This window comes from Agelaius phoeniceus, chromosome 13, assembly GCF_051311805.1.
Source record: "Agelaius phoeniceus isolate bAgePho1 chromosome 13, bAgePho1.hap1, whole genome shotgun sequence".
Lineage (NCBI taxonomy): Eukaryota > Metazoa > Chordata > Aves > Passeriformes > Icteridae > Agelaius > Agelaius phoeniceus.
This window is the reverse complement of record NC_135277.1, coordinates 14,524,478-14,542,059: the sequence shown is the minus strand read 5'-3', so window position 1 is coordinate 14,542,059 and position 17,582 is coordinate 14,524,478. Positions and strand designations below refer to the sequence as shown.

Sequence of the window (17,582 nt, the reverse complement as noted above, 5' to 3'; positions counted from 1 at the left end):
ATGTGGTGTGTTTCATATGCATTTTCCTTCTTTGTATAGGAAGCTGTGTAAACTGGATTGCCTGTGTTTAGTAATAAACCAACACTTGCTATCCATCCCAAGCTCCACAGGGGATCACTGCTGGATCAGTGTGGAATTGTCACATTTAGCTGTTTCTGGCCTGGTGTGGACTCTGCAGTGGAGCTGCCAGCTTACAGACACAGCAGAGTGTGAAAGGACCAGAATTCTGCTGTTATGTACTGGACCTGTCTTTGTTTCTCTGTATGTGCATGTGGCTTGAAGCACTTCCTGTATGGAAAGAAAATCTTTAATGTGCCTTAAAAATCATGTAGTTCTATTCCCCTGCTGTGGGCAGGGTCTCCTTTCACTAGACCAGGTTGTTCAGAGCCCCATCCAGTCTGACCTTTAACACTTCCAGGAGTGGGGCATCCTCATCTTCTCTGGGCAGCCTGTGCCAGGGCTCAGCACCCTCCCAGGGAACAGTGCTGGTCACCTGCACATCTATTGCTGAAATCCCACCCAATCTCAGCATTGATAAGCTTTAACTAAGGGAGATGTTACATGGATTGACATAAGCAAATCTCTTAAAAGTTTTTCCAGTGACTGCTATGCTTCATTACACTTCCTGTAAAGCAGATTCATTGCTTTTATCATGAGTAAATACTGAATTACAGCCCATGGCAAGCTGGGCCCTGAAAATAACTGAGCTATGCAGAGACAACTTGTTCCTGGAACAATTGCTTCTGACACATCATGGGTGAGTGTATCTTGGCTTGCTATGGAGAAGTACTGAAGTTGACTTTACAAGGCAGTTTGCACACAGAATGAAGCCTAATTTAAATTTGCTTAATCCCATAATGTAGTATTAACGTGATTGTGATATTTGCTTGCCAAGAGCGTGCATGCCACTTCTGTGTGGGCACCCTTGAGGCACGTTTCTCAAATTGCACAGCTTATTATTAACTATTTTTAGATGTTTAGGCAAACTTACAAAAACTGACAAATGGTAAAAGCATTCTGTAATGTATTGTGGAGAACTAGAACTGCTATGTAGATAACAACAGGGAACCTGGATCTCACATTAAATTAAGATTTGGACTAAAGAACCATTGAGGAGGTTTTGTATATTCCAGTCCCTACCTCATGGTATGAGGAATGTGAAATTCCTTTATGGTATCATTTATTCTGATTGCACCTTCAGCCAGCATTATCTGTGGCAGATTTAATGTGTGTGCTGTGAGAGGCAGTATGTGCTCCGAGCAGCTTCAAGTCTTCGGAGCTGAGACAGAAAGGAAGAACTTGGTACATTCTTTAAGGACAGTCAGCGTACAGTGTCATTTAGTTTACTGATAGCTCCATTCTTATTTAATTTGGGCATTATTTCCTGGGGTTTTTTTGGTCTGTGGCTATTTTAAATTTCCCTTTGAACAACTGAATACATTATCTATCAAAGGTATTGTGGTTAGAATGCTTTTTCTTCTGACATTTTTTCCCTAAGAATATCATTAGATTGCAGTTCCATGCCCTGGCAAGCTGCCTGCTGAGCTCTCTCTGTATCTCTTCAAGCTCACTGTGGAGCAGCTCAATCACAGCCTGGCCTCATCCACCATGCCTGTGTGCCTCCCCACAGCCTTTCCTTGGGTGGGGACTTGCTGAGGGTGGCAGAACATGTTGGAAGAGGAAGCTGAAGGAGGGGAAAAGCTGGCATGAAGTACAAATGCCCTCCCACACACTCCGTGGTGTGCAGGTGGAGGGTCAGAGGCAGAAGGCCTGGCTGGAGTGTGGGACATGGAGGCTGTGCGATGCTGAGGGATTCAGATCGTGTGGAAGGTGGAGCGCGTGTGATTCAGGGTCACCACACAGGGTGACTGGCCCTGGTGTCCAGCCATGCTGTCCAGCCCTGGTGACAGGCTGTGGTGACCGGCTGTGGGCTGTGCCAGCCCTGTCCAGCCCTGGGAAGGTGGCTGGAGCTGGGGGGACTGTGCATCCCACCGTGCTGCTCCAGGGCCCCTCAGCATGGCCCCTCAGCATGGCAATAGGACAGGCCAGCACAGCGCTAAGATTTGAAAATGCTCTTTCTCGATGAAATGCAAACAGGTCTATTCACAAACTCCTGCAAGTAGGGATGTTTCCGAAGGGGTGACTTCCTGCCTTGTTCTAGATTTGGGTTCTAGAAAACCTGCATGGTTTCTAAATTTGGGCAGGGTGTTTTGTGAGGACTTCAATTTCTTATACTTTCATGTAACGAAAGGGCGCGGGATGAGGGTGAAATTGCACAGAGAGGCTGGTTAGCCTGGCGCGCCAGGGAGGGCAGCGGCTGAGGGAGGGCAGCGGCTGAGGGAGGGCAGCGGCTGAGGGAGGGCAGCGGCTGAGGGAGGGCAGCGGCTGAGGGAGGGCAGCGGCTGAGGGAGGGCAGCGGCTGAGGGAGGGCAGCGGCTGAGGGAGGGCAGCGGCTGAGGGAGGGCAGCGGCTGAGGGAGGGCAGCGGCTGAGGGAGGGCAGCGCCATCGCTGCCGGCCGTGCCCGGCCCTCGCTGGGTCCATCGGCTCCCTCAGGGCTGCGGGGAGCGGCTGGCCCGGGGCGAGAGCAAGAGAAGAACGAGCGTGTTCAGTTGGAGGGAGTTTTAGCTTGTTTGCTCTCTCCCGGGAGTTTCTCCCTCGGGCCACGCCGCGTTTGGCCCGTGCCCGACGCTGCTCTCGCCCTGAGGTGCCCGGGCCGGGCCGGCCTCGCCTCATCACGGGGACACCGTCTCGGGGTGGGAGCGTGTCGTGGGCGCGGATACGCCAGTGCTTGCTTTCCCTGTAGCGGAATTAAAAGATCAGGATTGAGTTTTGGCTGTCAGCCTGTGAATCCCAGTGGAGGACACTTCTCCCTTGCTCACTCGTGCTTCCAGCGGGCATGCGGCTGCCGTCCCCTGTGCAGGGCCCGAGGAGAGGCCTCAGCCGGAAATGCTGCTGGAGACACGCTTTGAACTGCAGCCACTGGCTGTAGTGTGATAACACATAAATTACTCTTTTGCCTTTAAAAATGTGTGGATATGTTTGACAGTTGAATTTTTCTCCTCAAACCTCTACTGCACTGAAATCTGCAATGAAATGTGTTGATATTTGTGGTTCCAGTTTGATGAGTAAAATCGATCTTAGGAGAATGGTGGAAAGTTTTCACTGCAATGTGTGCTGTGTGATGTGCAGTTTGTAAGATGTGAGGTCTTGCTGTTCTTATTGGGGACATGGAAGGCAGTAGAACTGTGGTGTGGTCCTGCTTTAGCATGCCTGGATCTTATTCCTCATAGGGAAAGGTGGAAGGTAAGTTTCAACAGAGGACCTGGAAAAAAAACCAGTTCTGGAGTCTTGCAGTTTGGAGAAGACCAGGATGTTCCTGAGGTACTTAAGGCTAGTTTGGTAAGGATGTTTTAAGGAAAGTACTGTTTTTTTTATTTAGATACTTTTTCAGTCTGTAAAATGAAAACCAAACATTACATGTTACCAGGACTGTTCACTAAAGGCACCTCCTTCAGTTAAATCAATAATGAATATGTCTGGCAGAACCTGTGTGGCAACATTAAATTTCACCCAAGTTCACTATTTAATTATGGGGGAATAAGGTGAGACTTAGCACAAAGACTCGGTTATGCTAAGGTGAGCTTGGGAATAAAAAACAAATGCACTAGGAGGACATGTTAACCAGTACCTGCATAATTAACTGTCCTAGAAACTGTGCCACACTTCAGAAGAGCTGAGGTTTTTTTTCTGGAAATGTGTCTTGCTGCCAGCAAGTTGGGAAGATAGATCCTTTTGTGAAGTGTGGGATCAGCTGACATGGGAGTCAAAAATGTGGCCTGTGTGGAATCAATCCCCTCACAGCTCTTTGTTTAATTGACATTTTATGTCCAGTTGCCATGCCAGTAGTGCAGCTTGACCTACCACCTAAACTGTAAAACCTCAAGAGTTGTGGCAGAACACGGGGTAAGGGAGGTTTTTTTACTAGAGTGGTGTCTTGTTCTACATGGGAATTCTAAAATGTGTTTGTTCTGCTGTAATTTCTGCATTTACACAATAATAAATACATAATGCTTACATAAAATCCTTATGGGAAATGCCTGTCATTCAGCAGGGGCAGTTCAGTTAACAGATTTTGCTCTTTGTAGACAAGTTTTTTTCAGATCATTCACATTTGGGAGTGTTGTCTTTGGGTGGTGTGGTTGGTATATGCCTGATCAAGGCAGTACCTTACACATACTCATAAAAAGAATCTGAATATTGAAGGCCAGAGGGTTATAGGGTGTGTTTGGTGTTAAAGCCTGATTTGTTTTTTGTGGTCAGAGAACAGTGACTGTTCTAATACTTCTTTTTGTATGAGTGGGAACAGTTCCTGGTGAGAAAGAATGAAACACAGAAATAATGAAATGGGAATTGTATTTTTACACAGCAAGTGATCTCAGCCTGGTTGGGGTTGTTGCTGTGCTGCATTAGCAATGCAGTAGGCTGACCTATCACAGCAGGAGTGAGGGATGAGAGAGATCCAGGAAAAAATACCATCCTCCAGCAGGTAATTTTTTCATATCCAAGTAGCACAAAACTTTCACTGGGATCTAGAAGGCCAGCTAGTAATTTAAGGAATAAATATTTTAAAGTATCAAAACTATGGGGGAGATGGTGAGAGGAAGAATATGGGTATGTGAGGCTTCAGGATACTGAACTCAAGGGAACAAACATAGAAGATAAGGACATTTCAGAAACCCTAAATGGCTTGTTTGACTTGATTTTAGAGAATGAAAAGATAAGAAAATGTACTCTCCAGAGGTGCTGCTTGATTGCCAGCTTTGCATGTTATGAAAATAGGACACTTTCAGACTGAGAAAAGGACAAGTTGACTTAAATTGTAATGAATTACTGAAACCGGGTTATATTTATTTGAGAATTCTGAATATAGTTATGTGTGAAGTGATGAAGCTGCTAAGAATAAAGCTCAGTTTATCGTTAGACTGTTACACTTGGAGATTGAACTCAGGAAATACCTCAGTTCGGTTTTGGTTGGTTGGTTTTTTGGTTTTGGGGGTTTTTTGGGGGGTGGGTGGGGGGCTGGATTTTTTTTTTTTTAATAACTAAGTGAAGTAATTGGAATCATAAGCTAGTGAATCTAAAGAAAAGGTAGCCAATGGATGGATGACCTAGGTGAACATGGCATGCGTGGCTTCTGCAAAAAACCCAAACTCAGTAAACAGATCTTTGACCTCTCTTAAAATGAGGAGATGTTTTTGTGGGGTTTATCAGAAGATTGCCAGACACAATTCATAGTGTATATGAGTGGCAGTTCAATGAGCTCAGCTGTATACAGGAAAATGTAAGATACAGAACTGGTCTGCGTTAACCCTGTGTCTGCACAGGGGGTAACTGAAGTTGAGCTGAAATTTTGGTACTTCTACAGAAAACAGTTGTTTAATATATATTTGATGTGATTGCTTTTATTTATTTTGACTGTTTGTTTTTTTTTAGCTGAACATTCAAAAATCCACTGAAATCAAGTAGAAAATCTTGTGAACACAATGTTTTAGCATTCAACGAGGGCACATAGCATCTCCTTTGACACCTAGATTAAATAGCAACTTTCAATTTCAGTATAGGGGATGAGCTGAAGCTTTATGAAGTGAGAGGAATTTTGGTTCATTATTGTGGCAGCAATGAAAGCATTGTCATAAAAAAAGATTTCTGTTTGGACCTCACTGCCACTGTGTATCAGCACTACTCTGGGTTGGAAGGAAGCTGAAGATACTGTTATGTCAGTTAGCAAATGGGGAATAAGCTGAGAGCAACTCTGACCTGACAGATGATTTGCAACAGAAAGGCTGCACAAATGTGTTAACAAACCTGATAGCATAAGATGTGGGGAGTGTTAGACTGTATCTGCTCAAGGAACAGATTTTCACAGGGAAGATAACATGTCTTGCTTCTTGTCTTCTGTGTTTCTCTCACCCAGAGTTCAGTGGACTGATTTCCTATTGGTTCTTGGATGTCAGCAGAAATCACAGGGTTTTGAATGATAAAGCATTTTATACATTTTTGAAAATCAAATTTAGTGGAATAGAATGTAAGAGTTGAGTTTTTTTAGTGCAACACCTACTAAAGTGTAACTTGTAAAAATGAAGAGAAAAACAAGAGAATTTTTACAAATGTGCATCTGTCCTGTTTAAAATGTTTCTCAGTTCTGGCTGTTTGTGTACCTAACGGACCTGAACAGACTGGTACAGTGAGCCTGAGTTGATGCACATCCTTCTGATTATGGTGTAACTTTTCTGACACTCGGGAGTTATGAAAAGAAGACGAACCGGGCAATGTTTTTAAGGAACTAAAAGCACTCGTGGTCATTTAGGGAAGTGCCAGTCGTTACCAATAGAGGTACTGTTTACACTGTGATAAGGCGTGTTGGAGTGCTTACCTTGGAGTTGGTTTCTTAATCACCGTTCATTTGATGTGGTCGCTTACAATGCATTGTTTGCGTATTTGTTCCTTCCCTTCGGACCTTACTGCTCGTTTAAGGAGCTTTTCCTCTCCCAGTCTATTGCTGTGCTCTCTGTAACGGGGCCTTGCGTTGTGTCCGCAGTGAAGGGGAGTCAGAAGTGTGAGCTGAACTGCCGGGCCATCGGTTACCGCTTCTACGTGCGCCAGGCGGAGACCGTGATCGACGGCACCCCCTGCGAGCCCAACGGGACGGCCATCTGCGTGGCAGGGCAGTGCAAGGTAAGGCAGGCTGCCCCAGCTGCCAAACTTAGGCAATGCTGGCTTAAACTTGCTTCTTTTAAAAAAAATTTATTTGTATTAAAGTAGATGTGAAAAACATCAGCTTTTATTATTGCAGGTTGGAGGATTTCTTAATAACTTTTGTATTTACTGAGAACAAACTAAGGAGTGCTGAAGGGATGGATTTAGGATTTTAGCCCCAATTAAGGTGTCTGTCAATGAGCTTTTTCAACATATTTTACTTTCTACAGAAGAGCACGAGGATTGAAAGCTTAAATTAGAAAGAAATACAATATCTTTTTAAATTCAGTTTTAGAGTGGAGATATTTTTCAGAACCTGCAATCCAAAGAATGGTTTCTTTGGATTGCTTTATAGCTGCTTGTAGTCAAACTTTTCTGATTGGGCCATGTTTGCCTCAGGTCTTACTGGCTCTCCTCTTACTCAGCAGTGATGTTCTCTTAGAAAACAATTGAGTGGTTACATTTCATGGGTTCAGAAAGAGCTGCTGTGTTGACTTTTTGCCATCTGCTGTGTAGATTCCATTTGCTATGAATAAATACACTTTTTGCAAGATGGTAGCAATTTTAAACAAAATGTTACAGCGTTTAGAAAAAAAATTTGTAATCTGTCAAGTGAGCTTAGTGAAAGAAATAAATTCCTAGCGAGGGGCATTTGACGCTTGGCTGATGTTTCCTATATGTGTTGGCAAAAGCTGCAGAAGTGGCTCAGATGTGGCTCATGAACTCAAATAGTGAAAGGTCAAGTTCAGTTTAAATAGTTGGTTTGCCAGGGGAAATCACTGATGAATACAGCCTTGTCCTCTGCATGTCCCAATTCCTCTTACTTGTGCACATCTGGACAATGCCATGTTTGTTTCTGTTCTGTGTTTCTTAGTGCAAGCAGAGCCATAGCTTTGAATTTCCTTTGAACAGGATAGATCTAGGTGAAGCTGGTTGTGCTTTAAAGCTTTCCTTGATCTCAGTCTAACTCAGAAAGGGCCAGAAACTTGTTTTAACTGCATTTCTGATCCATGACTCAGAAAACTGATAATTGAGTTGTGTCTAACAAATGTGTGGTCTCTATCACCCTCTGTTGGACATTCTTTTACATTACCAGAACAATAATATCCCTGTGTTACAAACCATTATCTATTTTGTTCCCAGGACCATTGGTTTTGGTTAGTATTTTCGGCTTACCTTAAGAGGAAAAAAAAGATGGAAAATGCTGAAATAATAAAAATTATTAAAAATATAGTAAAGAATGATATATGAGATGAAATAGTCCTTAAAAAAACTTGAAGTGAAAAAGCCCAACAGATTAGAGTATTTCATTGCAAGAACATACTGTCTGTGACACTGTCATAACTGGCACATATACTAACCCAAGTGCTGCAAAAAAAGCTCACTTTTCATTGAAATGATTGTGTATTTCCTGAATCCTAATGAAATTAAAATACTTAAATTAATTAAATACTTTAAAATAAAACTAGACAAAGCAGGAAGAATGGGGTGATATTCTACCTAAGCAGAAGAAAGAAGTAGAACAATGATCTTGATAACCAGCTGCATTATTTCTGTGTAAGTTTGGTTTTCTGCACACTTGAACAATATTATTTCTGATGCATTTTTTAAAGTGAATAAATGGTTTCATTGACAGTCCTATTGAGTTCCACTTCTGGTTTTTTATAGGTTTTATTTGGTGCCACAGCTGGTTATTCCTAATACACATGCATTGAATATGTTTCAGTATTATTGAGTAGATGTTGGTTTTGTAAATGTATTTGCTACTCCTCTTCTAACCCTGCATTTTGGCAGTGCTATTAAATTAAAGAGTGACTGCCAATGGGACTTCCTTCAATCTGCTATTTCATCAGAAGTGTCTGTTTTCTTCCTTCAAGATTTTTTTCTTTTTTTGTGTGAAGTGAGTGTATCCTTGTATTTCTTCTGAAGACAGTGGGTTGGTCCTACTCAGTAACTTTTAATCTTTGAAGAAAAATGCAGAGAGAATACTGAGGAGACTTCAATAAACCAGCTATGAGAAAAGAATGTTCTTAATAATTTTGACCTTGCCCATGGATTGAGAAAGTGCCTCTAGGGCAGAATGTTGCATGTGTTGTTGCACGTGTCTGGGGACACTCCCACTAGGAGAAGCCGTGCCAGTACCTGGGCAGGTGTGAGCACCGACTCGAGGTGGCTTTGGAGACAGAAACGTCACCTGGGAGCTGTGAAAAAAATTGGTTTTGCAGAGATGTTGGGTACCACGCGGGGGCGCGCTTTACAAAGGATCATGCAGCATTCCAACCAAAATTCTGTTCGGGTAGGAACGTAGGTACCTCTCAAAGGTGCGTGAAACAATTATTTTCTGTCTCCTGATTTTTATATTATATTTTCTCTTGCAATGTAGTTTGTTTTCATCTTCCAGCTAACTGCTGACGTTAATAGAAAAATATCTAGCAGTTTTATGCACACTGTAACCTAAGTAGCAAAATGATTGGTAATAGTGATTTTACTTGCCTAAAACAAAGAGTGCATCAGCTCTTGAAAACTTTGCAAACTTTCTAGGGAGGTAAATAACTTGTGTCAACTATAGGAAGCATAGCCAACCATGCTAAATCTCCATCAGAAAAGCAGGATGAGGTAAGGAGCTCCTATTTGGAACTGTGCTGGTGTGTGCTAATGGTCAGGTAAGAGAACTATAGCTGACATTGTTGTTTTAAGTTTGCCTGTGAACTGATGGGAAATCTGGTGGTAGGTGGTTGTGAGTAGCAAATATTCAAGTTCAGACAAAGTGACAAAGTGCTGGATCTGTACATTTGTTCTTTTCCTATTGTGCAGCAGCCTCGTGTTCTGGAAAAGACCTCACAATCTAAAGGATGGAGCTCCTCATTCTTCCATGGAGCTGCTGTCTGAATCTATAGTTCTGCTGTAAATGACCCAGAAATCAGACCTTATCAGGATCAGATGTTGCCTACAATGGCATTTAACATTTGAAAAAACACCAAACAAAACCTAAACCAACCAAAATGGTATTACAAAATATCTTCATTCTAAAAGGTTTTTAACTGCTTTTATATGTGCTGCATACATAGCACATTTCTTGGAAAAGGTTTGTTTTGCTTCAGTTTGAAGGCAAAAGGAGGTGCTGAAGTGCAGCATAGAATGGCTAATCCAGATTCTGGTTCCCTGTGTGCTCCACACTCTGCTCTCCTGTCAGATGTGGTCAGGAATGTCTCACCTGCCTATCACAAGCAGCTTGAGATTACAGCAAAGGAATAGAATGTTATGTACCTTTATTTTGTTCTTATTTCTGCGTTTTTAAAACAAGAATTTTTCAGGTGTGGATATCTTTATAAAAAGGTGGAATTAATCCTTATCTGCAGTATGCCTTTGTCTTCATAGATTGGCTGACAGTAGAAAATACATCCCAGCTTTGGGCTTAATTGTATCACTAGAGAAGTTGTTCTGAAAGCAAATGCTGTTATTTCTAATGATTAAGTGACACAATTAGGGAATTTTATTATCCTTGAGTTATGCTTCTCTTTGAACTAGTTTGAAAATGATGTTGAAAATGATAACAGCAAAGTAAATCTGAAAAAAAATCTGAAGGTTTCATGAATGCTGGGTATAGCAGTGGAGTAGAAAATAAAATATTGCATGTTGTTGGGCCTTGATTTTTTCTGACTAAACAGTTTGATGTATATTAGATTGAAAGTGAAGTTGGGTGTTTGTGAATAATTAATTATTCCCTAGGTTGGAATAATCAAATGATCACTCCAGCTTAGTTTTAAAGAAACAAGATAAAGTCCTGTGGTACAGGGTATAAAAGGAGGCTGGGAGTGTTCATGAAGAAACATTCAGTAACACACCAGTCCCTTCACATGGGTGTTCATAAAAATCCTGAACTCATGATCACTGTTTTTTTCCCTGAAATACTGCCTTTCTGTGATGGAGAAATTAAGTGTAGACAAGAAAAAAGGAGCTTGGATAAAAATAGAAAATAAATGTGGTCTCAGCTATTCCTTTTTCTCAGTCCCTTGCCAAGTGTTCATGGATGCACTCTAACAAAAGCAGCTCTGGTAGCCCATAGGAAGATAGATTGCAGCACTGTCCTGCATTCACAAGTGAGGACACCAGTGAGGAGCTGTGTACTCTGTGGCATGGTGGAGGTGAAGGGTTTGATATGTGTCTCTTATGCAGAAATTACTAAGATGTAGTTAATGCCTTTTAGGTAACCAGTAGAACAAACCTGTTTTGTGTTACATTACAGCAGTTCAAAGAAAAAAAAAAACAACCAAGAAATTTCAACCAGTTGAAATACATTTGATTTCAATGAAAGTTTGGGAAAGCAGTTGTAAAAAAGAGTCATGTAGCTAGTGCAGGACCCCTCTTCTGAGGTGAAATAGCAGAAGGAAACAAAGTAATTTAGATTTTATTGTAAAGAAACAAAGAGGGGTGCAGCAGAAGTAATGTTCTGAAACTCACATTTAAGGAATCTGTTAAACACCTGGGCAAGCCAGCAGTGGGGAGGAAGCTATTAAGAAGGGGACTGGCTGCATAAGAATTCATTCTTGTTCTCCTATTTAGAAGAGGGCTGAAAACTTAGCAATTACTCCTGCAGTATAAATGATACCTTTTGCTGTTAATTGGCTGAATTATGTTTCTCGTCCTGGAAATGCTCAAGCCATTTGACTTTCAGCATCTCATTGTGGTGGTTAGCTTGGAACTCCCAAAAAGGGCTTTTAGATTCCTCTCTGCAGAATGCTTAAAAAGATCCTTGGTCAGCTGCCTGACAGTAGAGATTGTCAGCAGAGCCCTTCAGGCAGGTGTTGACATGGGAGCATCTGAATTTGGCTCACTGACCCTGTGTTCTGTGGCAGTAGAGGCTCTGAATGGGCAGCATCAGCTTTGTACCATTGTCCCAGAAAAATTCTGGCAAGGGGAGCTCACTTACTGTGGGGGGTGGTGTGTTATGTCATGCACAAAAATAAAAATGAAGGAGCTGTTCTTGGATTTATTGTTGTCTGCTAATGTTTATACTAGAAGACTGTCACTGTAAACAGTCACAGATTATTTTATCATGATAAATATAAGAAGAGCAAGGGGAATAAAAAAGAATTGTACAGCATTAGAGCAAGCTTGTATATCACATATTTAATGAGACTTCTCCTTTGGTTAGGTACTTTCACCCTGCTTGCTTGCATGGTTACTAGAATTTAACCTGCAGTAGAGTTGGAATGTGCTGTAAAACTTTAAGTTACTGTACATTAAAAAAAAGACATATGTATGTTACAGACAGCTTAATTGCAGATTGATGTGTTCTCATGGCAGGTGGGGTCATGAAGTAGAAGGGGGGCATTTTGAACATTTGTGAGATAAAAATAAAGGCTTTCATGTGTGAGGATTTATGAGGTGAGTGCTAAAACAATAATTGAAACAATAAATGGAATTAGTATTCATTTTAATTTGATTTGTTTTGGTACTTTCACTGTCACTTTCAATCCATGCTGCCTCCTCTGATAGCTGTGGTCTGGAGGTCAGGATTTTTTTCTTTGTTTGCAGTTGTACTCCCTTGTGCTAGCAGTGTTAACTGTGTTGACTAGTGATATTTCAGGCTTCATGTAAAAGTCAGAGTTCTTAGAAATACAGTATGGAAGTGATTTAAGTGTATTTACTGCTAAAGTTTGTTCATCTCTTTTTTTTTTGCAATACTCTTATACGTGATGACAGGTGAGTATTGGTAGTATTTTAATTATTGTTAAAACTGATAAATCACTGATTAAATGAAAAATTTATTACAATTCAGTAATTTTAGGAACTTCAGAATTTAGGCACTAGGACTTTGTTAATTATAATAAACTATCAGATGCCTGTAACCCAGAAGTCTTAGTGAAAATAGAGGAATTTTTAGAAAGCGAGGACAGTGCAGCAAAATGTTGTCTGACCTAAGCTGATGTTTACTAAGGAGCCAAAGAGGAAGTTAATGCTTAATTTTGTTTTGATGAATTCTAGGAGCAAATTGAAAATGCTAATAACTGTAACAGAATATTCCAAAATACCTATTATTTAGCCAGGAAACTGAAACAGCATCTTGGAAATCTACAGGAAATTAAGTATTTAGGCTTTGTTTTCATTTAACTACATTATAATATTACTTTAGAGCCTGGAAAGGCTCCAATATGTTTTTAGGCACTTCTTTTAAAACAAAGAATACAATTTTGGTAGACTGGGATAGGCAAACTTGTCACATGAATAAATAAATCCTTGGGAAGAGGGTCTGTAGAGGCTCCAGTTGTGTCTATGTATCTATTTTTCTTTTTATGCAGCACTTGCACACACAGATAGAGATGACCCAGAGCAAATAGTTGAGGAGCTGCTCTGTTTTAAAATATGCTTGAAGTATTGACTCACTGTGTTAGACCAAACCTGTGACAGCTGTAACTCTTGGGTGGGGCAGGTGCCACTGTGTGACTCTCGTGGAGAGACCGAGTCCCTGGGCTGGGCTGAGTGGCTGCTGCTTGTTTCAGAGAGCTGCTCTGGATGCAGATCCCTATTCCAACCAGCTGTGGGACCTTGGGGATTGCATTGACCCTCTGGTTGTTGTTAGTCCAGCTCGTGCAAGGGCACTGGGTGTCAGCTGAGTGTGCAAACTGCACCCAGAAGCTTTGTTTGGGATGCTGTAGCCCTGTGGAGAACCAATTCTTTTACCCAAGGTGGAGCCCAGTAGTTTTGTGACTTCCCTCCCTTGGATGGCTTGCTGGCATCTCTTCCATGTGATACATCTTTGTCCTAAATGTGTAAATGAGAATTATGTAGCAGATCCTTGTTTCATAGGTTTAATGTGATTTGTTTGTCCTAATGCTAGTGAAAAGTACTTAAGGCCAAATTAACAGCAGAGTGTTGTGTTCTCTGTAACAAGCTGGGTTTGTGTAATTTATGTATATTTTCACCATACTTGTCTGCAGGAAGTTGTGCTTTGCCTTTCAGCTAAACAAAGGTGGGAGAATATTCTCAGGGAAAGCAAGAATCTGAGTCTTAACCCTTTGCTGAGACCAGAGTTTGAATTTTTGTACAGCAGGTCATGTTTACAATTTAGATATGATTTAGTTTCACAGAAGTCTATGCAGAGTTCCTTTCAGTTTAAATTTCACAATGCTTAAGCTTTCACATTAGGGTCTTGAGCTTTTTTCAAAAGTTCAGAATAAAAAAGTATCTTGGATGCCATCTGGTACCACCTCAATTTGTGAAATTTAATAAGATTAGAGATGGAAAAATGGTGTACAGCTAGATCAAAACAAGCTTGTTCAAACTTGGTGAAATTGATTTATAACAGAACCTGAAATCAGCCAGATTTTTGTATGGCTTCACACTGAAACTGCCTCTACAGTTCTCTTTTTTCTCCTCACAAGTGCCAGTGTGTCTGACTTTTGATTCCTAGAGAGTGGAGATACATGAGTGTACAATAATTTAGTTTTTCATTTAAAGTAATGCAAATTTCCATAATTCCATGTTTGCTGAGAGAAATCACAAACTGACAAGATCACACTTAATGGCTCATACTTCAGAAAACAAGTGATATGAGCTCAAAACCTTCTTAAAAAGTCTATTGGTTTGCAAGCCCATGGCCTGTTTTGGCATCTCAGACATTTTATTATTGCAGCAACAGATTTTTCCTATTTGCAGAAATAACATCAAAACTTGAACAAAACAGAAATGTGATGGTATTGCATAAGACTGACATATTTAATCCTTTTTATGGCCACAGGCTTCTCTGCAGTCACAGGACTATACCAGGTTCTTGCTGATGAAGAAACAATCCAGTTTTCTGGGGTTCTGACAGTATGGTGTCTTTGAACAGGAGCATTTACACCTTGCTCAGTGAAGTCATCAAAATGCTTGTGAGTGACTTCCTTGTCTTTGTAACACAGACACCTGACCTGTTCCAAGCCTCCTGTAAAAACCTACTTGAGCACATGCATTAAAATGGATCCATTTTATTTTTCAAGTATGATGTATTTAAATGGATCAATAATGTTTGCCATGTGACATTGTTGGCTTCTAGTTTGAGGCAGCTTAATGTGGCACCTTGATGCATTTCATGAATTGAAAATGTGGCCAAGGTTAAAGCTGTTGTGTCCACAGTCAAGGGATCCCAATAGTTCACTGGGAGTGTTTTAGTGTAGTTTTCCTTGTGTGTAATTTTTACAAATCCTGTGAAGTGGAAATCAGAAACGTACATATATATATGTATATATATATATCTCATAACAGGGAAAGATAAATTTGAAACTAAAATGTGTTTTCTTCTATAAAATACAAAATGTTTTTAAAGATGTTGCCTTTTTCTTTGCATACCAGAGCTGTGCCTATAATTGTAGTAACTGCTGTGTTTCAGGCTGTTGACCTTGCAGAAATCAGAAATGTCAGACTTGTTAGTTACTGATATTGGACTGTTGGTGATGCTATTTATATGTAGTCTGGCTAATTCTTATCAAGGTCATGAACACACAAAGAACTGTGGTGACAGAGGTGGGAATGTGCAGATCAGTTTGGTTCCTGTGTAAATATGAAAAATATCTGCAGAATTCTAGTGAACAACTTAAGAAACTAGTTGTGACAAAAAGCAGTTCTCCAGTCCCAAACATTTCTGTGACAGAGGCACTTCCCTTCCTGTCTGTGTTTGTTCCCTGTGGCCCAAGCTGTGGAGGGGTGTGAGCCTTTACACACGAGTGTAATGGATTTCTGTAGATGTTTCAAGTGTGCCTTGGTGGTATCTTGCACAATGCAAAGTGGAAGAATTGCTTACCAGAACATTTTTGAAGGGGGCTAAGTTCCTGCTGTGATGTTAAATGCATGTTCTTGCAGAGGAGATGCTTCTTCTTCAACATCATCTTGACCTAAGATTCCAATAAATGAATGTAGTCTTGTTTTCCTAAAAGGCTGATTCCCACCATGTCTGTATGATTGATTTGTACCCTTCAGCACACACAGTTTGACCCAGTTATGTAGAGTGCAAAGTGCAATGAAAAGACAAATTGGATTTCTTTAGTTCTGCCTTCCTTGGTGATTTTGTTGATGATATTCAGAGCAGAACCAAATCTAGAGAGTTCTGCCATGGATTTGCAGTCACACAGGTAAGAAAGAGCATTCTGTGGAGGAGATAATGGGGGACTTAGGAGTCTTACACAGCTTGGGTAGTATGAGAAGGAAGTCTTGGTTTCACACACCTGTGCAGTACAGCAAATATCTTGAAGAAAACATAGTTTTAAATCAACTGCTGTTTGCTAAGGTTAGAATGTGCTTAGGGGCTGGATGTGACACTACATTATTGCAGATTCCCAGAAAACAGTAACCACCTGTGACTATGAAGCTTGTTCATGTCAAGTAGGAAATAATGCAGCCTGGAATTGCTGCAGCTAGAGACTCAAGATAATAGGTTTGCCTTCCATTTGCTGTGGGTGAAGGGTTTTACAATTACTGTAGTTCTGCTCTTCATTTCAGTAACTAGCTATAGCTTGAATATTGATTTTACTCATACTAAAAAATTAAGTTTCCTAAAAGAAATCAACCTTTTGGAAAAAGGTAATCTTTAATAGCTCCTAATTTTTCCATGAGCTTTCATGATCCAAAGCAGTATGAGCAAGAGGCAGTGACACTGTTCCCTCAAGGAACAGAGGTAGCTAATAGGGGAAAATTGAGTAAACATACTTATTAGAAGAGAAGCCAGGCCTGCATCTCAACAAATTCTGCAGCAAATTGATCCATTTTTAGCAATCTCATTGTTGTTGAAAGCTATTTTAGGCTAAAATTAATTAGTTCCATTAACTATTGTGCTGGAGCTTGAGACAGTGACCTTAGGGAGAACAACAGAAAGATATCTTGGAGCTCTGATTTCTTCATCTGGTCCATCAGGATTCAGAACACGTTTTCTGTTGTTGCTGAGGAAATTGTCACTTCAATGAGAATACTCTGGGCAACACATTGATAATACTGGAAAAGCATCTTGCTTTGATTGGTTTCTTTACTTTTTTTTTTTTTTTCCCTTTTGGGATGCATTTATGGTGAATTGTTTCCTTTTTGGCAGGTTCTTTGGGAGCAGGCAAATTTTTATAGTGATAGATGTCTCTGTGCTGAAGAGAATATTATTTTAGGGGGAACAATGAATTTCTGGGAGCTACCAGTAATTCTGTAAAAACTAATACATTTTATTCATGCCTCGAAGTTCAGTGCAATAAACATGCATGAATTTTTCTGAGCATTACTATCTAGTATGTATTACATGACTTCAAAAAGGATGTGATTCTGTGTAGGTTTTTGGGTGTGCCTCACCTTCCCCTTGCTTCTGGTGCCATTGGACTTCAGTGATTCTACATTGCTTAGATATATTTCTGTATTTTAGAGACTCATTGAGCTATTTTGATCAACACTTGAATTATCTTGAGGAAAAAGTTCTACATTTTTTCTTACTGAATATTTTTCTTCAGGGGGTTCCAGCCAGATGTACCATGCACACATAGAGGTAGTGCTTTATGTGAAGTAGAAATGTGGGTTTGGGTTTCCATCATTTTCAGGACTTAAATGAATTTACCTTAGCCATTGCAGAAGATCTCTGGGGTTTGTGTTGATAGACCAATCTCATTTTGTTATGCTTGTGTATGTGAGCAAAGCTGAAGAAGAACTTGGCTAACCTTTCCCACATTTTTAAGAATAAAGTCCTCACATTCATGCAGTTATTTCATGATTTAAAATTCTCATAAACAATGCATGTAAAAAAGTTTTATGTAGTAAAATAGTAGAAGGACTGAATGTGAAATATCAAGAGGTATGAAAGAATAGGCATTCCCTAAAG

The 17,582-nt window shown here is 40.5% G+C and overlaps 1 protein-coding gene across 1 annotated transcript in view; it reads left to right on the top strand.

The window, feature by feature from the left end:
- The window catches only part of THSD4 (thrombospondin type 1 domain containing 4), a 238,819-nt gene that overhangs the window by 104,845 nt on the left and 116,392 nt on the right, over positions 1-17,582 (top strand). Inside the window, exon 7 of the mRNA XM_054641791.2 lies at positions 6,600-6,736. Within this exon, the coding sequence (XP_054497766.2) occupies positions 6,600-6,736 (137 nt within the window). The remainder of the gene's footprint in view (positions 1-6,599; positions 6,737-17,582) is intronic.